Source organism: Odontesthes bonariensis, chromosome 18 (genome assembly GCF_027942865.1).
Source record: "Odontesthes bonariensis isolate fOdoBon6 chromosome 18, fOdoBon6.hap1, whole genome shotgun sequence".
In the NCBI taxonomy this organism is placed as follows: domain Eukaryota; kingdom Metazoa; phylum Chordata; class Actinopteri; order Atheriniformes; family Atherinopsidae; genus Odontesthes; species Odontesthes bonariensis.
In genome coordinates this window covers 3,801,062-3,818,364 of record NC_134523.1, presented here as the reverse complement: position 1 = coordinate 3,818,364, position 17,303 = coordinate 3,801,062, and the positions used below count along the sequence as shown (strand labels likewise).

At 41.1% G+C, this 17,303-nt stretch overlaps 1 protein-coding gene across 4 annotated transcripts in view; it reads left to right on the top strand.

The window, feature by feature from the left end:
* khdrbs3 (KH domain containing, RNA binding, signal transduction associated 3) overlaps positions 1-17,303 on the top strand; it is a 133,074-nt gene that overhangs the window by 45,020 nt on the left and 70,751 nt on the right. For 3 of the 4 annotated variants that reach the window (XR_012767184.1, XM_075449845.1, XM_075449844.1), the window contains exons 2-3: positions 5,615-5,745; positions 15,363-15,479. Coding sequence is in view for 3 of the 4 variants with exons in the window: in XM_075449845.1 (XP_075305960.1) it covers positions 5,615-5,745; positions 15,363-15,479 (248 nt within the window). In the remaining variant the exon portion in view is untranslated. The remainder of the gene's footprint in view (positions 1-5,614; positions 5,746-15,362; positions 15,480-17,303) is intronic. The other variant, XM_075449846.1, reaches the window with a different exon arrangement.

Sequence of the window (17,303 nt, the reverse complement as noted above, 5' to 3'; positions counted from 1 at the left end):
CACTGAGAGCTAAAGGGTTCCTCGGGTAAAATGAGCGGTGCAAATGAGGATAATGTTCATAAAATACCAATGAATACAGGAAAATTGTCTGTTTCTCTGGGACTTTGTGATTAGGAATGTGAGCTGTGTCAGCTGGAAATAACAAATTTAACTCAACAGACAACATTTTACATCAAACACGATGAAAGATGCCAGTGTTACTAAACTGAAATGTCAGATGCTTCTCCTCCTGTTTGAGGCCAAAGGCTTTTATTAGCGTGGTACAAAGGCAGATGGAAGCCAGACAAACTGTCCTCATTACAGCTAAAAGGTTTTTGGGAGAAGTATACATTGCCTGGGGGGGCCATTGTTAGGCAAACACCACATTTAGATACACACTTGCAGGTGGAACCGTTAACATAAAAGAAGAAAAAAGTGTCTTTTTTTTTTTTTCTGCAATTAATTCAATGCAACAGTGAGCTGGTTCCACAAAATAGAGCCTCGATACTGGCTATAAACCGAAGCTCCATCCGCTCTATGAATTAAACATCGGGCTGAGTTTTTATTTTTGCTCATGTTACCGAAGCCTCTGCCACAGCTTTCAGATACACTGTAAAAACGTGCCAGTTGAGCTCCAGTTCAAAGTTTTGTGCCAACTGTAAATTTGGGGTATCAATTTATTTTTATATATGTATATATATTTGATAAACACGATAAGTTGTTGGATGAATAGCACCAGGGACAATGTAAATCTCAGAGAATCTCTGTTTTTTTTACCATTTACACAATGGCACCAAAAGTTTTAGAATGACTCAACCAGACCTCATAACTGAGTTAGTCCATAGTGGAAAATGTCGCAATTTCACAGAAAAGGCCAAAAAGAAATTCTGCAACTACACGTCAATTTATTCATCGTCATGTCAACGTCCTACATCTCCATACATGTTCATACACGATAACGTCCATTTTCCCTCGACTGAACGCTGATAAATTGAGAAACAAACACTTCAAAGGAGGTAGGAGGGGGATAGGAGAAGGCACCAATCCATTGGCCTTCATAGAAGAGACTTGGTTGGGCGCCCCAGCACCCCAAAAAGAGGTTGGGGCAATGATTTGCAAATCCACCCATAACGAATAAACCAATAAACAAAAGAATTAGTTCTTCCTTCAGCGAAGGTGGCGTTTAGCTTCTGGAAAATGTTATTGTTCAGAAAACATGCAAGCAAACGACATTTTAAGTAGATAGCATGGCGTGAGTTGCTTAAAGTTTTACCATTCTAAAAATCCTTGTGTATTTGCCTAGAAATAAGAAACACTTTCGGTGGAGCTCTAAAATGAGAAACAAATAAGCTGCTCAATAAAATTCAGTCAGCATGTAATCGTGATAATAGAAGAACGAATGACCATATAGTTCCCTGATAACAGAAGCACTAACAAGCCAAAGAACTTTTAATTCCATATTAAACTATGTTACCTGTTCACCACATGAACCTATTAGATGTCAGTTTCTTTGTGTTGTCTTGTTACAATGTCGGCACACCCACTGTGCAAATTATGATGTCTCGCAACGCTTGAAATGAAATGACCCAATTGCCTCCGTCTTCCAACTCCGCTCTCCAGCTCGCAGCTCACGTCACGCGCAGTCCCTCAGAATCTGCATAGCTTATGAATTCTAAATGGAAATGCCTAATAACGGGGCGGCTTTAAAGCGATTCCACTTCTAATGGGAAGGCAGACAGCTGGGATGGCGCCCCGTCGAGGGGTGTCACCATCCTGGCAGATGGGTTTCACTGAGTGCAAATATACTTTGAGTTTGTACAGCGTTAAATATGAGAGAATATTTAAAAAAAACTCTCACGCAGAAATTGTTTTTAACATTTCTTAGCTGTGCAGAGAAACATATGGATTAAAGGAATTGTAGAATTTGTAAGATTTTGTTTAGGCCGGCCTTCCCTCCAGCGCTCTGTGTGTATCCTGTGTTGTGTCGGTACTTCATTCCTTCAGATCAATAAGTCATGCACCCTGGAGGAGCTATAATGTCTGTTCTTCATACTCACTGACGCGCACAAAACACCCGTCAAAGAAGGTTCCAATCACAGGGGCTTAAACTTCAACCTTGATTATACTTATATGGCTTGAAAGTCTTGATTGATCTGAGAACATTCTCACCTTTTTTCATGTGATCAATCTGTTATATGGCTGAGTTGATATGTCAGCTTTATGATACATCTTTTTACTTAAGTTTACTTTCTTTTTCACTTGACTGTACGGAACACCTCCAACACTATGTAGGCCAAGTAGCCATAAGCCCTTTTTCCATCAACGACATGATTCGCTTTAATTTGATGCGCATCAAGAAGTTGGAAAAACGGTTAAATCGCTAGGACGCCTGTTTTGTCGCATGAAATCAATTCGCTCGAAATAGGTGGTTCAGGGCTAAGTTGTATCGCTACAGAAGTGATGGAAAAGGTTAATGCGATTCAGACTAGCCACGCATGCGCATATGGTATTGGTAAAGCGCGAGGATTCGAATGTTGTTGTTGAGCCGCTCAGCCGCCCCATTTCACCTATCCTGTCGGTATCAAAACAGCAGCAACAACCAGTAACAACAATGTCCGATGATAAAAGAAACAACTGGTCGAGAGCAGAGACTCTGCTTTTTTTAAACACAATTCGGAAGGTCCTGAAGCAGCATAATTAATTCTCGCCTCGCTCTCATCCTCCTTCTTAAATTTCTGACGGCTATAAGCTGACATAGCAGCACTAGCAGCATGTTTAGTCCTATCCTGCGGTCCATAACTCTAAATAAGTAACTAGCCTAATAAATAAAATGAAAGCCGGTGGTGAAAAAGTACGTAGCCTTGAAAGTTATAGCAACTGTTATAACAGGAGGCTGACAATAACAGCGCGAGCAATTAAACTCCCGCTACCGAGCATTCTAATTCGCTACAATTCGCCACTTTTGTAATGGAAAATCATCTGGTCGAGTCAGAATAATGCGAATCAGCACGTTCCGGTGATGTCATTTTATTTTGCTAGAATCGTTCTGTTTGATGGAAAACCAACCGAACGCATCTTATATCGCAACAAAGTAATGCGATATAACTTTTAATTCGCTACAGAATCTGATGGAAAAAGGGCTATAGAGTCAAACATTGCATTGCTTTGCATTCTTTCATTCCATTCACACCTCTGAGCAGCATATTGGCTTCAAAAGCCGTGTCGACCCACTGAATTCCCTTCATTGTTCACATAGTTCCACAACTCGTCATTGTTATGAAATGGAAGAGCCATATATGAACAATTGCATCCATTACGGGTGATAAAAAAGCTTTCTAAAGATATTGTTCGTTTAGTTCTAAGACTCCATTTTTCAGAGGTAATAAAGGTTTGTGTTTTCCCCTTTGAGCCCCCAAATGTTGTCAGAGCGGAGGAATCCGAGCGAGCCGGTGGGAAAGAAAAGCGAAACAGCAGGTGCATTGTGCTCGTCTCTTGGATGCATGTTTAATCTCTTTCGTTTAAGCACAGTGTAATGCCTCTGAGGTGGAGGAGGTTCCCAGCTCCCACCGCCACGTTTCCTCTCATAAACTGCTCTCAAAGAGGAACTTTCAGAGAGATCCCGTGGTGACATGCTGATCCTTTGACGCCAGGATGAGCCCTTTTGAAGCCGCACTTTGAGCCTTTACACCCGCTGATCGATTTTAGGTTCAGTTTGCGTCCCAAATACTTAACTTTTGGGACCAAAGTGTGCCGCATACACACACACACACACACACACACACACACACACACACACACACACATCGTAATCTCAATCGCAATCTCCCAACACATCAGAGCCGGAGTGTTTTGAGGACAACGCCCGGTGGAAGGAGAAAACTCTGTCTTGGCATGTTGCTAGGCGATGCATTAATATTAATGTTGTCTTTGCTCAGAGCATGTGCACTCTCTGCCCCCCTTGGGATAAAGTGAGGCTTAAACATATCGCCATCTCTCTGATACTTCTTTTATCCTACTTAAAACCCATATCAGGTTTTAATTACACTCTGCTAATGCAGCGCTGCAGAGCTTTGTTCGGGGAGTCACAACTGCCTCTCTGCTGCGCCCCGCTTCCCTTAATTGAAACATGTGGAATGCTTCCTCGCGTGGCGTTTGAACACGTGAGCACGTTTAACGTGCTCTCCGGTTGAAACGGCTTTTAAAATGTTATTTTCCTCATACTAACCGTCGAGGCAAATACTAACCATGCATACAAAACCATACCAACACTCCTCAAAAATCTGAACCAAAAAAAAAAGCAGAAGCGTCACGTTTTGCCCGTTTTATCCCATTTTTTTCTCCCCGAATTCCTATTTAAAAATCATTTCACACAGGAGAAATAAATCTGTGATGGAGTTTGCCCTTCGCTCTATCCTCTCCCTCTGCCGGGCTCTTAGCCTGGAGTCTTTGTGGTGGACCTCCCTGCTCCCTTCTCTGCAAAAAAACATTTTCCTGGCACTGAAACAGAGATGTTATCCATCTGATTAAACGTTCAAGGTTACATCTCCCAATACATCAAAGTCTACCTCTGCAAAGGGAAGAAATGTGACAGACAGTATTTTTGGTAGCCTGGAGGTGCGAGCTCTTGTGTCCTTCCATTCAGTCTTTTTATATAAGCCGGGACCAAAGCATACGCCCGAGTAAAACCCTGTTATCTGTTAAAATTCAAAAGTCCTCGTGGTGACTGAGCTGCAGCCGGTAGATGAAGTGTGTGATGCTGAAGGCAGTAAAAACAGGATTAATGAGGCTGATTTTCCGAGAATAAAAACCTTGTTAGCCGCTATGTGAGTCATACTGTACATGGATTTGTTCTGACAAAGTATACTGACATGTGCAACACGGTTGGGGGTGCTGTTTTTTGGCCCGTATCGACTTTTTATATGTTACATTATTTGTTTGTTTCATAGTGTTGGATGTTGAGCAAAACATACAATTAGATGAAATGCTTTAAAAAAAAGAAGCTTTTTTAGCTTTATTATGCAGTTAGATAATTGAAAAGAAGATTAGTCAGATTGGTCACCCAATCAGCATTCTCAAACAGAGTTCACACTCAGTCCTTTCACCAGAGTCTCTAACCTTAACCTTAATTGCACGGCAGATGGAGTATTGTTATCTGAACGCCTGCCTAAAAATGTCATGCAGGGTGCAAATAGCATTGTTTCGGAACCCAGACACCTTTTAATTTTTCTTTAACTACTGGAGGAGTTACGGCCGACCGGTTCATAGAACTGCTTTCTCAGGGTCTGTCTCTCAGTTCCGACATGAGGGCAACCATTGTACAGTGATGTTCCACCATCAGTTGATCAGCCCCGACGATGTAGCACAGTGATTGGTTGAATGTACGAGTGGAACATTGGAACCCAGTGGTGGGTGCAACGCTTCAATCTGCTGACTGAGTAGAGTATCGAGCGGAGTAAAAGACCTTGAAGGTGGGCTCCCCAGTTCCCATTACACTCAGGAGAGGCCCCCAAACTGTTCCATCTGAATAGTCCCAATTTTATTCTTGATGACGAATACATCCACTGGATTGCACCTCTCCTGTTTCTTTGCTGCTTTTCCATAACGACTCATCTCTTTTGTCCTTCCTTTTTTCCAGAGATTGAAAAAATTCAGAAAGACGAGGGGAAGGAAGACGGGAAGGAAGAGGAGAAGTTCATCGATGTCGTCATCAACAAGAACATGAAACTGGGCCAAAAAGTTTTAATACCAGTCAAGCAGTTTCCTAAAGTAAGTGACACGAATCACGATAGCGCCACCAGAGACTTTTCCAAGAACGTCAAGTTCACAGATGGAGAATCCTAGCTTGTGTTATTTATAGATAATGAATCCAACTTCAGTGGCTCTGATTTTGATTTGAATTCCTTCCAACAGCCACTTGACACTTTTTGTTGATGTCTTATGTTATTAGATGTAACATATCATGTGTACAGGCAGAGGGCTGGCTGACAGAACTGGGGTACAACTATGTTAGAGATGTTACTTACTGCCTGAAGAACCGCTGAAGCTTTTGAACTGACTCCTCAGCTCATGTACATCGTCGCCTCCGTTTCACTGACCCTGTTTAACGACGCTTTAAGGTCTCTGAGTATTCATTTGTTGATGAATATTTATGAATACAGTCCCCGATTTTACAGTAATTATCTAACAACGAATTTAATTTCCTTGTGTGTATTTGAGTGTATTTTCCATGATACACATTTGATTCCAGGACTTTTTCAAGCAGTGGGAACCTATTTTTCTCAAGCAGTAATAGCTGCAAAAAAATAAGACTTAACAACTTGTATGGTGCTACACAACACACCTCTTGATATAGAAAGTCCATGATTGTCAGATTCACAATGGGAGACCTTTTTAAGTGCAATTCGGACTCGCCACCAGGAGCCTTCACCAGCATTGCTGTTTTTTGGAGCTCATTGCATGACAGGGATTTCCCACTGGGAGCATGATGGGAAGGCTGGTGTAAAAGTGAGAGGACTGCTCTAAGAGAGGGGCCATTACTCAAGTTTTCACCTCAGCCCTCCAAGGAGAAGGACAGCAGTAGCCTGCACTGTGTTGCTTGAGAGGGCAGTGGGAGGGTAGCGGTGCACATGAGTGAAACGCCGGACCTATGTAGCTCGAGGTTTAGGCTTCTCTAATTATTCTCTTGATTTGAGTTTGGCTGCTCAAAGTAAAAGAGGAGTAAGCCAAGGAGACAACTGCTGTGTGGAAGCTCAGCGTGAAATCCAATCATCAAAGATGTGCTAACATGTAGCAGGTATAACATTAACTGTCTGGACATAATGAGCTCACCATTTTGAAGTGTTGTTCGAATGTATAATATGTTTTTTGATATATTATACAGTTTTCTTAAAGTATCCTAAAACACACTTCTAAAAGCAGCGTATAATTGATACTTGCTCAGCTAGCAAATATGTGCTATAAGTATCCCACAATGCATTGCTTCCAAGAAAAAAACCCTACAAATTTAATCATTTTCTCTGTATACATTTAGAAGGATTTAGCTTATTTATTCATGAATTCATAAAAGAATGACCCTATTATATGTTGTAGGTGTATGAAGAGTTTTTACAAGATACTACATTCATCAGTACATATTTTTCTATAACACCTCATCCTGACTGAAAGCGAGCGAGCGAAACTAACGCGATACGACGACGAAATTTCGCGAGGGTGTCCTGATATGCAGCGTGACGATTTTTTCGGGAGTGATTCTATTGGTTCAGAAAGTACTCACTTAAAACACCGAGTTCTCTGGCGATTACCGCCAATGCGGCCTCCCTTGGGTTCAGATCTTTGTGGTACGGGTGTTTGGGGTCATACACCATTGGGTGCTGTTCCACGGTAAAGATCAGCTTCTCCTCGTCCATTATTCCCTGAGTGATGCTGACCTGTTGCTAACTAGCTTGTCAACAGGAAGCAGCCTGTTCATTTCAACCAATAAGAAGTGTTTAGGGGCGGGACGCCGCAAAATGTCGTCCAAATAGAGACAGCGCAGGCAATTTTTTTTTTTAAGGGGTCGGCGTCATCGCTGGCATGTCAGGACAGGCTGATTGAAAAGTACACATTCTAATCACTTTTTATCAATCGCTCGCTCGCGTTCAGTCAGGATGGGGTGTTAGAGTGCTGACACAAGAAACAAGTTGCTGTGCGATAATATTGTGTTCGATTTAATATGAATAATGCGATGGGAGTGGAGAATCACAACGTGAACTCCACTAAGCGTTTTGTATGGAGCTTTTGTGGGGAAAAAGGTTTAAACACACTTTTAACAGTTGAGACTAATTCAGATAAAGCAATTTGCTAGCTAAAGTGTTATGAAATTAGCTATCACAGCGACTGTTTCTAACTCATTTGAGTGACAATATTTAATTGTGAGTATAAGCTTCAGAGCTAAAATAGAGTGACTGAAGGAATCTGAAGTATTCAAAAAGGTAAAACATATAAACCCAATTTAGCCTCAATTCACATGAAAGTGTTTTCTTTTAGTTTTCTTTTCTACCTGCTAATCACCGTATCAAAAATCATTCGTTTTGTGGGGACTTTTAGAAAAAGAACTTCTAGTAAACAGATTTTGACATATTGTAGGGCCCAAATTAATTGTTTCAAACAATCTTGACAGGCACTAACTATGTGCTACATATAGTGTTATCTGAGGCTGATCTGAGTCACCTAGGTTCACAGCTAAACCGATTTGCTTTGACAGCTTTGATAAGTAGAGCCACTAATATGCTGTTTAGAGCCTCAACAAGCCACCAAAGAAAGACAAATTCAATTTGTTCTATCTGACAGGTAGCAATGGCAAGACTGATAGGCCTGACTTGAATGGGTTTTCTCCTGAGCTGCAAGAATCACCTTTGGCTTCTGGCATTGAAGTGGCACAACCATTTTCCAAACAGCCATTTAAAAGGAGTTAAATCCATCCTCTGGAAACACAGCTTTTTATCAAAATGAAGCAGGCAAGGACGCCATGTTGCAAGTTCCAGGCTGCTGACTCTGATAACATAGAGCTGTGACTGATGACTTTTTGCTGATTAATTTTTAGAGTTTCGGAGGGATAATATTGATGATAATGTAGCGTTTTGTTGTGTGATTTGTAATGCAGTCTTAAAAAAAACAGACATGACAGCAGTCGTTGTAGGATTTCAAATGACATCGTGATACATAATGTTACACCAAGTTAACTAAGAAATTCAAATGCACATTTCCTGGATCCATTGGGCTTCTCCTAGAGAGCATCTTTCAGCTGAAAGCACCACAGGTCATTAGTGAGGCGTAAGGAGTCCCACTGGTTTATTTCCAGTTCAGACTGTGGCTTCTCTCTGCGCTGGGAGTGGTGATTTATCCTCCTGCTGTCGTTCCTGTCCTGCTGCCCTCAGCACAATTACTCTGCGTTGGCTCTCTTACACCTTCCACCCGAGTCGCAGAAATACATTCAGCGAATGATAAGAAGATGTTAGATGTAGTAACAACCCCAACCCCACCCCTCTGCAACCCCACCCTTTTTCAAGTTGATGAATCATACATCCTCTCACTTCCTCTGTCCCTTGTCTCCCTAATGGTTCACATGAATCTTTAGTTGGGTTTATGTTTCAGCCGCACGAGCAGGCAAGAATTCCGATTCTTTCCACTTCCTTCTCTTGCAACCAACAACACAAAGGTGACAGTCAGTGATTAAACACACCGGTTTTACAGGAAGCAGCAGCACAATCCTCTAACATAGACTAAAGATATGAACCCGTGCAGAATTCCAAAGAGGTTTTTTGTCACATAATCCCCCATGATAACCAAAGCATTAGCAAAACCCAAAGCATCAATCACAGTAGATTTTGATATCTGATAAACAGCAGGGATTACGGTTATTTGTTGAGTAGGACTCGTCCATAGATGGAGATGTGTGCGTACCGGCTGGCTGGTGATGTGTTTAAATATTCAGATTAAGACTTGTCTTTGACATTTGCTCGCATTAATCAAACAAATACGAAGCAAATCTGCATGATCTCTTCTTAAATAGTCTGGAACTGAAAATAGCTCAGCGCTAATAGCATCACATCATGTCAGTGAATATTCTGTGAAACACATGCAATATTAGATTACGTTGTTGCCAGACTCGACCTGTCACAGCCTGGAGGAAAAAAACTTCTCATCTATTACCTATGGGCTGCTGATTCCCGGCGTGTTTATGCTAAAATATGAATTGACAAATTTGTTTATAATTAATGCCACTTACGCACAAGGCTTGATGATTCAACCGTTAAATCTTTTATACTTTTGGCTAACTAGCAACAGCTCAAACTTGCTAATTGCTTGCTAATTCCCTGACTTTTCTTTTTCTTTTTTTGAATTAGCTTAGTGTCCTCATAGATCGGGGGCGTAGCAGTTGGGTAGCTGCTAAAATGCTGTAGCTAAAACAAAAATCTATTTTGTTGCTCATGTTTGCTCCTCTTCACTCTGATTTCAGACGCTTCAAACGATAGTAAGTTGTAGCTCGAGTATGAATAGTTTGTCGAGCCTCTACCCACACATTTATTATTTCACAGTGAAGATTAGGGGTGTGCAAAATAATTGTCATGACGATGCATCGCGATTCTAATTTTCGCAATCTACTGCATCGTTTCTTGACGCTAAGTATCGATTTTTTTTTTTTTTTTTTTTTTTTTTTGGGGGGGGGGGCTTTTTATGCCTTTAATGATAGGACACATGCAATTGATGCATTTCGCTGCAAGGGATGTTTGCAATATTTATTTTATTTTTTTATAGTTTTATAAAGCCTATGCACTTTTTTTTGTCTGTACTGATCATCCCTATTTTGTTATTTTAAGTTTTATAAATCCTATGCACTTTTTGTGAGGAGTGTGTCCAGTAATAGTAATATTTGTTTTAATGGCAATACCTCCAAAAGTTGTTTCAATAAATACAGTTATGAATTGATTTGCTTTGAGTTATGTATCAATTGAATACACTATCCAGATCATACACAGCCAGTCAGCCACTGGTAATGGCTGTATTTTTTTTTTTGTATGTTCAGTGAAAATATCGCAATGCATCGCGATGCATCGCAATAATTCAAGTATCGTGATGCATCGTGATAGTATCGCATCGTGGCATGTGAATCGAATCGAATCGTGACTTCTTTGCCAATACCCACCCCTAGTGAAGATGACATTTTAGAATAGAGACACACTCAACAATCCCCCCAACACATTTATATCAATGCCTTGATGCTAGCTAGCAAGTGAAAATTGCTTCATCATTGCCGTTGGCAACGCTTCAAAGTCAGCTTTTTGACCACTGCATTACACCATCTGCGTGGCTGTAAATGCACTGAGAAGCATCACAATGACAAAGTGTGAAATTGCTACAATGGTCCACAGCATGAAACATTGTAGTTATACCACAAATGCCATAAAATGTTACAGTTACTAAATTTCCGTTCCTCTGTTCCCCACATAGATACAGTTTAAGTTTTGATTCAGCAGCACATCAATTTTTTACTATTCTAACGCACTTTCACTAGCAAATGGTTGGGGGTCGGGAGTCAAAAGTACACGGTAAGGGTTAGAATTCATGCTAAATCTAAATGTTTATGGTTTACACATTTTATGTCCATGCGTTGCAGTTCCTGCTGAGTTATGTGAACTCTGCCTTGGAGAAAACAGCAGCTGAGGGATGTCATAATGTAGGCCAACAGCCATGAATTGTGACGATACTCGTATTATTCTGGTGAGATTTGGCAGGAAGAAGGCGACACACAGTGCAATCCAACTTTTTTTTTTCCTTTTTCTTTCCCTAATTTTGCTTATAGTTTGTTTAAGGTTTTAGCTTAGAGCACCAGTTTATATTTTGCTTCATTTGAAAAGCAATACTACCTACCAAAGATGAGCAGAGCTTTGAGCTTGTGGGCGGAATGATGTACTGTATGTCAGTTTCCGCTTCTGCTCAGTCTGACTTTCACACCTTCGCGTTTGCAGCAGTTTGTATTTTTGTCCGTGATCTTTGGTCCCCACGCTCTTCTTTGTATCTTTCTATTTTCCACCGTTATTGTCGACAGAGATTAGATACCAGAGCATTTGAGAGAAAGGGATTCAACCCCTGGCTGAGCTGTAACTCTTAACCTACTTTAGCTGCACGGAAACCTCAGTCTGCCTAAATGTGTGCATCAGTAATTTATTCCCTTTATTCATTCTGCAAACCAGTGTGACGGTGGGGACCTATGAGGGGACTCTACAGTGTGCTCACTCCTTACTTAAAACTTAATGGACATTTATGGGCACGATTTAACAGAAAAGCTTTCTTTTCTTTTTCTTTTACGTCTGATGGACTTTTACTCTTATTTTACTCTTTCAGAAGATTGCATCTCTGTTTAGAATTGTCCTCTACGGACAACTTTTCCCAACATAATCGAATCAAGTCTGTTTGGTTTTGATTGAGCCCTCTCTTGTCATTTCAGTTTCTTTTAAAAATGTTTCTTTTTTTCCATCAGAAAACAAGCCTTTTATGCTCGTTCAAGTGTTTTTACCCATCGGCGAGCTCACAGTTGGGAGTCAGTCGACTGAGATATCTTTCCAAACATCCTGAACGCCGTGTCTTATACACAAACTGTCAGAAGGATGGAACGGGTGCACAAAAGCTGTAGCAGGCAGAGAGGTGCCGGCTGTGTGATCCGGCTCGGCGGATCATTGTTCGAGGGATGGAACAGCTCAGCGATCAAGGCTCCATCCAGTTGGAAATGATGGATGTGTCGGACATCGGTTTAACTCAGCACATTTCCTGACGCACTCTGTTTGCCCTGGTGCACCTGTCTCCTTTGATGATCCTTTTGTAAACCGGAATCCATTAGAGGGTGGGCAAGTTTTCTTTCCTGACGCAGCAATTCATGCAATATGTATGAAATTAGTGTGCAATTTACACAAGTGGAACGGACAAAATGGTTGAAAACGGCGCATTAAAATCCCCACATGCTAACGAGCGTCTAACATATTCATCGATTCCAGATCGTAACGTGCCAGGAGACCATTGGCTACTTGGATTTATTACCCAGTTGAATTAGCACCCAATCACAGATCAAAAGCTTAAGGAGCATACAGTGGCTGAGAAATGCTTGAGTTCAGCCTGGATAAAAAAAAAAATTTAAAAAAACAGTGGTTACTGCATTAGAGCGAATCACTAAAGCTTGCCTCTCAAATCCCTCACCCAGGAATTGGCGGTAGTTTCCTAATAAGCACTCGCTTTCTGAACAAAAGGCAGAAGAGATAGGTGAGGGGCAGAACAAAACTGTCTCTTCTTTTTTTTTCACCTCCTGCTCACTAATTGATGACCTAGATAGTGGTGGAAGACAGCTGAATAACTCACTGCTATAGGAAACCGTAGAGGGTGGGGCGAGTGGGGGCATTGCTCCCCTCCTGCTTCCCTGACCATCTCCGGCTGCCGGTGCAGTTGTGCTTTGTCTGTTTTAAGGTTATATGAGTTTGATGGGTGTCTGCGCACCGCGAACCTAAACATAGTGAAGCGCAGAGTTTGCTGTTTTATGGCTACAAAGCGGCGGCCTTGTGAAGGCATCTAACCTGGGCAGCCTTTGATTAAAGGAGGTCAAGTTCAATGTATAACACACAAGAAGGTTATGATAATGTTCCACGTTGAAAGGCTAAATCTGAATATTCCAACACTTTACGTTTTTGTCCAGAGAGCTCCATTTCAGGAATGGAGTACCACGACCTTGAATGTTGTTTAATCATGACAAATTAGTACAGTTTCCCAGACACAGAGAAAAGATACACATCTCAGAAACATCCTCTGCAATGTACAGATAAGGCCTTTCATCGAAATATTGTGGCTCATTGTTTAATATCAAAGGCACAAAATCATCACTCCGGGTGCATAATGGTACCTTTCATGACCTTAAGGCTTCCCAGTTTGGTTCCCTGCTTGAATCTTGGCCAAATTGGTTTTCCTCAGGTACTCTGGTTTCCTTCCAAACTGTTGCAATGGCTGTCTTCAGCGGGTGGATTTCTATCATTCAGAGCACAGAAGTATTCAAAGTATGGATGGACAAGAAGGTACAAAATGTACCAATTTCCTTGTACCCTACAAGGGCACAATTAGAGCAACAAGGTCTTTTGAGACCATTCCTCGATTTCGTATTCTGAATGTAATTTCGGATTTTTTTTCCCCCCAAATCAGTGCATGATACTTCCAGTCTCACTTTGACTGATGCGAAACCTCTTTCCAATCTGACGAGTCTCCATTTTAGGAAGACTTTGTACTCAATAGATTACTGATTAGATCCAATTCTGTCCGTAAAACTGCTGTATCTTCTAGCTACTACTGCCTAAAATACACTCATCAGCTGTAACATTATGAGCCCCTACCTAATACTGAGTCCCCCCCATGATGCCCAAAGAGTTCTGACCAGTGACAGCACGGACAGAGAACATCAGAGACTGACCTGGAGAGTCTAGTATCAGGATGCTAGTGGGATTCGTTCGGCCCTGTTGGTTGTGGGTGAGTGGGGGAGGGTCTTCGATGTCATCATTGGTATCAGGCCTGATACCCACCTCAGACTCTTTCTGGTTTTCTTTCAGCCCTTTTTTGATGCATGGCAATAACAAAGGATTTTTGTCCAGTCAACACAAGATAACCTGCATGCACATATTGTCATCTCGTCTTAACAAGATGGATCTTGTGCATGAAGTATTTGCTTGCTGCTACATTACAGTCCAAAAGTCTCAAAGCGACTTTGATTTTTTGAGGAAAACATGGTTCTTTGCTAAGTTGTCTGTCATGTGTAGGCTGGTTCATCCCTTGAGGTAGGTGCCTTTTTTAATGCTCGAATTATTGATCGGTCAGATTTAAGTGGCTTTACGAACAAACAAAAGAAGAAGAGCAGAAGATGAGTGAGAAAGCAATGTCCAGAGAACTATTTCTCAGGGTGAGAAGAGAGTCTGGCTGCTTGGGAACAAAATGTAAAGTAATGAGGGGTGGATAAAGACTCAGGCACACAATTATGATATTACATCGTGGGCGTGGAATATGGATTTTATTTAAAAAAAAAATATATATATTTCTTCGCACCTTTGGTCCTAATCAGTAAATTAGAATTGGTAACGATTCAACAGTTAAATAGAAAGTGAGAAGTTGTTGCTGGAAGCCTAGTGGGCAGTAATATGACTTACTGTCCCTGTGGGGATGTTTCTCTCAGACTGAAATGCCGTACACGTACACTGGAGCAGCTTCATATATAAAGAGAGAAAAAAAGGTACCCAGGATCTCACTTTCAATTTCAGTGTGTTTTACTGTCCTAGATCTGCGGAAATAGTGTCTCCTCTCTGTTTTATGGGTTGTATCTAGTCTTTTTTTTTTTTTTTGGCCCGGTTTCTATTCGTCAGGTAACACCCAGGCTTTATTATTACAGAGGAAGACTGCTAGTAGAAGTGCTTCAGCCTCCTTTGCATGCTCTCAGGTGAAATGTTATTCATAGTTATATGCACAGTTTACGACCTTAAAAGACAGAGTTACTAAAGGTAAATACAAAATTTGTTTTTTAACCCTACAGCAAGTTACACGGCATTTATTTTGTTTTGAATACAAGCACCATTGGGAGAAATATAATCATGGGTTCAGGCACATTTCACCAACTTCTGAAGCAAACTTTCTTTTTTTACAAACACTGAGGCATAAAAAATGTAAAGTATGGGAAAGTAAATCAGCAAAAAAAGCATCTTAAGAAAGGTGACAAACTGAGACACCTTATTTGTGAAAAAGGTAAGTTTTCATCAGCATAAGTCTCTCTCCTTATCGGGAACACTCAGATTGTGACCGATCGGCGCTCCCTTCTCTTTCTGTTGCAGTTTAACTTTGTCGGCAAACTCCTCGGGCCGCGCGGGAACTCGTTAAAGAGACTACAAGAGGACACCCTCACAAAGATGTCGATTCTGGGAAAGGGATCCATGCGAGACAAAGAGAAGGTAACCCTGCAGTCTGATTTTTCACTTTCAGCTCTCTCCCTCTTTTACCTGCACCACCATCCTATGCTGCTCTGCTGCTCTTTGACAGGGTTTGAAGGTGTTGAGACCATTTTGTGTTGTTAACGCAGTTTTTTTTCCCCATCAGGTTTTTTCTTTTTTCACAAAAACGAGGTGTAAGCTTTCGAACACTCTTTTTATTCATATTGTTGGAGCATATGGCGTGTGTTTTCATGATCGAGCTACATAATGGCAAAATACAAAAAGATTGCAATCATAGAAAAACAAGCTGGAAACAAGCAACAGTTTGCGTATGAATGGCTGTAACAATGAGCTAATTGGTTAATTATCTTTTCATAGACAACATGCCCATCTTCAGCATATTAAAAATGATCCTAATTAAGTTTCACTTCACAACAAATTGAGAGAACTTTTCTTCACTCACTTTTTAATCTTCCCTATCATTAAAGTGGCTGCCTTTTCATGTCTTCATTACAACTTGGAGGAAGTGGATCTCAAAAATTTCTGCCTTTTATCTGCTTGTCTCTGGTCGCGTCAGCGCCTTCCGACTACGTTTGATTGACAGCCCTCGGGACGCAAAAAACATCTGCCAAAAGAGTTACGGCTTGAAAACAAATTTCAAACGTTTATGGAAATGAGAATGATCGCCGAACAGGCCTAACATCCTTCAGAGTCAACACATCATCCAGACTGATGCCCTTTTTCATCTAAATTCACTGCAGTGATTTAAACAAAATAGGAATTTGTGAAGAACATATACAGTCATGGGAAAAATAAAGTACACCCTACTTTATTTTCAATTCTTAGGTTCCACTTGTTAGTTATTGAAAAGATTATCTGGTACGTGTCAGATATGTTCATTAGGCAAAAATGATACAGAATGTCAACATGTGACATATTACACGGTTTAATCATTTATTTAACAAAAACTTTGACAAAAAGCAGAAGAAGTGAGTGAAAAACTTTCCTGAGGGAAAGACATCATCTTTCTCTCCACTGCAGAGAAAGATTATTCACAAGAGGAAAACATTTTAGGAAGTCTAAAAAGAACACGACAGCACTGCTTAGGCTGCATCTCACCAAACCACCAGACTTCTGGAACAATGTCCTTTGGACAAATGAGGCCAAAGTGGAGATGTTTGGTTATAATAACACAAAAACACAGCATATCAGCACAAACACCTCATACCAACTGTCAAGCACGGTGGTGGAGGGCTGATGATGTGGGCTTGTTCTGCAACCACAGGACCTGGACACCTTGCAGCCATTGAGTCCACCATGAACTCCTCTGTATACCAAAGTATTCCAGTGTAAAATGTGAGGCCATCTGTCTGACAGCTAAAGCTCGGCTGAAACTGGCTCATCAACAGGACAATGATCCCAAACACAGCAGCAGATCTACAGCAGAATGTCTGAAGAAGGAAAGAATCAAGGTGCTGCAATGCTCCAGTCAAAGTCCAGAACTCAGTCTGGTAGAAATGCTGTGGGGGGACCTTAATAGTGTTGTGCATAAACAAATGCTGCAAATCAATGAGCTGAAACAAGATTGTAAAGAAGAGTGGGCCAAAAGTCCTCCACAACAGTGTGAGAGACTGATAGCATCATACAGAAAATTATTACACCACGTTATTGCTGCTAATGGTGGATTTACAAGCTACTGAATAATGGGGTGTACTTAATTTTTCACACCGTGTAATATGTTGTGCTTTGAGCCTGAGTTTACCTTCACTCAAAGACTTTTTAATTCTATCCGGATGTGTAAAACCGCACAACTTTCATTTTTACACGACTGTTTTTAGTATCCCG